Here is a 5,000-nt window from a genome sequence, read left to right on the forward strand (position 1 = left end):
CATATATACATTACATACATACATACATACATACATACATACATGCATGCAAACATGCATGCAAACATACACACACACACACACACACATACATACTTGCATGCATTACAAACATACATGCATACATTACATACATGCATGCATACATATATACATACATACATTCACACTCACACTTACATACATATATTCATACATATACACACACATGCATACATACATACATACATACATACATACATACATACATACATACATACATACATACATACATACATACATACATATCCTTCATTCATAGGCTACGAACGATCTCGACTATATAAATCTGTAAGACTGTCTTAACATTTAAAGGACAATAATTAAAACATGATCCTTTCCTGCACAACCTTGCTACCAAGAAGATGGCTGGTCAAAATTTACTCTAAACTAAAAAGAGGAAGAGAAGGACACACACACTTGCACGCATGAATGTGCACACACACACACACACATGCACATGCAAACACACACACACACATGCGCATGCACACACACACACACACACACATACACACACACATACACACACACATACACACACACATACACACACACGCTCACACACAGGAGAACTATCTATAAAAGAAAGAAATCTACCAGGAATCTAGCAGTGAATTCGAAGGTTGAGGAGGAACTTGACTGAAACAAACATAGCTAAAACAGAAAGAGAAAAAAGAAAACTTGAAAAGAAGAAATATTAATGAATAGATAAATAAAAGGAAAGAAAAAAAAAAGCAAGCAAAAATATATAGAAAGGAAGAAGGAAAGAAACCAAGAAAAAGGAAAACAATGTTCCACAGCCAACATCAGATGTAAGGAATTAAGAATGAGACCAACTGAAGTCAAGTGCCTAATTCCTAATAAAACAGCTATGTCTATTGTGTGGATAACTCTCCTTGTATTTACAAACAGTAAGTATTCTCTGTTTCATCTAATTCTCCTGGTCATGTAAATCTACAAAACCTGAGTAACCCATACTTCAGTTTGCCAACACTACTTGTGACATGCCTATGCATCCTTTCTTCTTCATGGCTCTTTTACTGCTCACATATTTTTATCAGTAATTGTTTTATTCTGGTGTATTTTGCATCCACTTTTGGTTGTCATCATTGTCTTTCTCAACTTGACTTATTGCCATTTCCATCCCCTCTTTTGCCCTTTTACAACAAGCTGTAGTTTATCTGAGCACTGTATACAATAAGTTCATAATTATTATTATTATTATTATTATTATTATTATTATTATTATTATTATTATTATTATTATTATTTCACCCTTTGTGTCTCCAACAGAAATCAAAACGGTTGTAGTGAACCCTATGTCACTAGGTCTGGCCGTACAGTGCACTGGCCAAAGAAAGTCTCTATGACAACTATCATAACTATTACAAACTGGTGACCCCGACGTGATCCTGTTCATGCAGCCCAACGTGATTCTGTTCATGCAGTTTCTCTTAAATGGCGATTTTTGTGCCAGCTTTAGGACCAACCGTTTTTTTTCAGTTCTTTCACTACAATCATTTTTCTGTGTCGTCTGATTTGTCTTCGACACACAGACTGGTGTGAGGCTATTGTAGTGAACCCTATGTCACTAGGTCTGGCCGTACAGTGCACTGGCGGAAGAAAGTCTCTATGACAACTATCATAACTATTACACGATCTACAGGCAGAAAATGGTTGAGAACCACTGCTTTAGATTAAGGGATAATTACTCTCAAACAGTAATTAAGAGTCCATTACACTCAAAGTGGTCTTATAGCATGCACATTCGTCATCATGTGTATTTCTATGTCCCTATGCACTACTGAGTAAAAAAAGTAAAAGTAAAGTTTCTTTCTTGAATCGTGCCAAATCATAGGGGCTGGTTTAGTGGTTTCCATGGCTCATGAATTCCCCACCTGGACAAGACACCAATCCATTGCAGGTTTACTCATCTTTGCCAGCTGAGTGGACCAGAGTAATGTGAAATGAAATGTTTTACTCAAGGACACAATGTGTCACTGGGACCAAGAATCAAAACCACAATCTTACAATCATGAGTCCAACACCCTAACCACTAAGCCACGTGCCTTCACATGCATCACTGAGGGCATAGAATGACTGTTGCTAAATAGTAGTTGGCCCTATGCTTGGTTATTGTGTCCCTTGGAAAGATCTTATTTTTGTCCAGTTGGTTTTTTTAACAACCCTCCTCACCAGGCAAGTCTTGTAGAGTTTCCAGTTTTGTCACCAACAACTTAACCACATAACAGGTTGTACTGGATTACATTTTACCACAAGCACTCAAAGTAACCTGATATAAAAGACAACACACTCACACATGCACACAAACATGCATATACACACACACCCATGGGCATGCACATACACGCACATGGGTACACGCTCACACACACATGGGCACGCGTTCACACACACACATTCCATTTTTATATTTGCTTGTCAAGACACCAGTGTTATAACTGAAGTGAAATAGCACTTCAACTGTAATTCAAGAATTATGTTTTGAGGTGAATTGAGTCTGCAACGCAGTTTGATTCCTAGTCGTAGAAACTTAACTTACTTGGTTAATTCTCATAGGAAAGCACAAATGCCACAACTGCATTCTTCTCATCCCTTTATGTCAGTAATAATGGTGACCTATCACTTGTTACATGTGATCATTAAAGGTCACCAAGCAACTGACTATTTATAACACTAATGTATACGGTCATTATATATTTAATTAATTCAATAATGAAACAAATTAATGTATAGATTTTGCTTTTAAATAGCCAAAAGTCATCCAGCTATAAGATTCCCAGCCTACAAAACACAGAAGTAGTAGCCAACCTCACTTAGAAGTAACAGTCGTATCTTCTTCAAAACCACACAATACTGTCCTAAAAGAGAAGGGTACATTGAATAACCTAATACAAGATACGTTATGCCAGGAAACATAGAATGTAAAGCATATTAATCGTATTGTTTGGTTTTTACTAAACCGTGGTTATGTTGAATGTTTCTCTCTGCAATTCCTTCAACCCCTTTCAGTTCATAATAAGCAGTTACAATGATCAAGTATATATACTGAACATGTTTATAACTGCTATCTATAAGGTAGAAACTTCAAAATTTCTTGAAGTCAAATTATTTTAGCAAATGAATATATATATATTACTGATCATTAAGCGGGTCAATGAGGGAGCTCTATATTGTACATCAGCCTGCAAGAAATACCAACCAAATCTCCCTCATAATGCAGCCTGTCATCTTAAATAATACAAGGAATTACTGGGGACTATAGACTGATAAGATTGAAATGATCTTGGTCGATCCTATATTTACTAGTTCAGAGTTGACATGGTGTTAAGAAACAACAACAACTAACAAAGATTAAATATCTCAGATACATTTTGTGAAAAATCTTTAATCATTTTAAATAGATTGGAATGCTTTTGGTCATTCAAGGTTGATCTGGGACTAAGCAACAACAAACCATAAAAATACAATATGCTATATTGAGCTATTCCATACCAGTTCAACTAATCTCAAGAAGGAGAGTTCTAACTACATGGTTCCAGTTTCAGTGTCATTGCATGGCACTTTGTGAAAGGCTCTTCTACTATAGCCTTGAGCCAACCAAAGCTTTGTGAGTGGATTTGGTAGATGGAAACTGAAAGAAGCCTGTTGTATATATGTTTGCGTGTGTGTGTGTGTGTGTGTGTGTGTGTGTGTGTGTGTATACATATGTGTGTATACATATGTGTGTCTCTACGTCTGTGTTTGTTCTTCATCACTGCATGACAGCTGGTGTTGGTGAGTGTACACTCCCATAACTAAGACTGACAGAGTAAGTACCAGACTTAGAAAACAGAATAAGCCCTAGAGTCAATTCATTCAACTAAAATTCTTCAAGGTGGTGCCCCAGCATGGCCACAGTCTAATGACTGACTGAAACAAGTAAAAGATAAAAGATACATGATAATCAATAAAATATAAGCTAACAGGGAAGCCTCTCTATGGTCACTTAATTTGCTCGAAATAACAGCCAAGTTTCCTTCAAGTTGCACACAGTCACCATAAATAAAGGTAGGTCTTATTGGATAATATAATCCTTCATAACTCTATCTAAAATGACTGGATAGCTATCGCTAGACCAAATTTCATCATAGGTCTGCTTAATGAGGCTGATCTTGGGCTAAACAACGACAAAAACAAAACTGGACATAAAACTGACATCAATTGTGATGATGGTGATGATGGAAGGCATCAATTTGGCAGAATCATTAGAGCATTGGCTAGAATGCCTTATGGTATATATATATATATATATATATGTATGTATGTGTACATATGTATGTCTATGCATTTGTATTTACCTCCCCACTGTTTGACAACCATAAGATATCGATAGATTAAGTTCCAAACTTAAACAAATAAGTACTGGGGTCAATTTGTTCAATAAATCCTTCAAGGGCCTGCCCTTGCATGGCTGTAGTCCAATGACAAAAAGAAAACGAATACATAAAACTGTAAATGAATAATTGATGTTTTTGTCTTTGTTTTTGCTCCAAACTACAACAGACATTATTAAAACTTACTAGAAATATTATACTAGTCACTTGTAGAAACAGAAATGAATTTACAGGTCATTGCTAATTCACAAGGAAAAATACATTGCATGACTTGCTTAAATGATGTTATTGTACTGCAGAGCTAGGTCAGCCCTACCATTGTTGACTGATGAGGAAAACATATTGAACAGCTTGTTTACCAAATGTTGTTTACATCCAGGTTAGTATTATCATTGCTTATTCTCAAGTAAAAACTAGTTGAAGTGATTGTTTACCAAATGTTGCTGTTTAAATCCAGGTCACACCTGGTCATGTAGACCTATTATCAGACCTGTTATCAGAAATATTCCAGTGCCAATTGGTTTAGTATTCTGAGCATTAAATGCTAAGCAATAGATTACA

At 36.0% G+C, this 5,000-nt stretch overlaps 1 protein-coding gene across 1 annotated transcript in view; it reads left to right on the top strand.

Annotated features, from left to right (window-relative positions):
- Positions 1 to 449: 449 nt before the first annotated feature.
- Positions 450 to 5,000, top strand: part of LOC106877083 (uncharacterized) — a 20,328-nt gene continuing 15,777 nt past the window's right edge. Inside the window, exon 1 of the mRNA XM_014925869.2 lies at positions 450 to 953. Coding sequence (XP_014781355.1) covers positions 869 to 953 — 85 coding nt within the window. The 5' untranslated portion in view covers positions 450 to 868. The remainder of the gene's footprint in view (positions 954 to 5,000) is intronic.

Source organism: Octopus bimaculoides, chromosome 1 (genome assembly GCF_001194135.2).
Source record: "Octopus bimaculoides isolate UCB-OBI-ISO-001 chromosome 1, ASM119413v2, whole genome shotgun sequence".
NCBI lineage: Eukaryota > Metazoa > Mollusca > Cephalopoda > Octopoda > Octopodidae > Octopus > Octopus bimaculoides.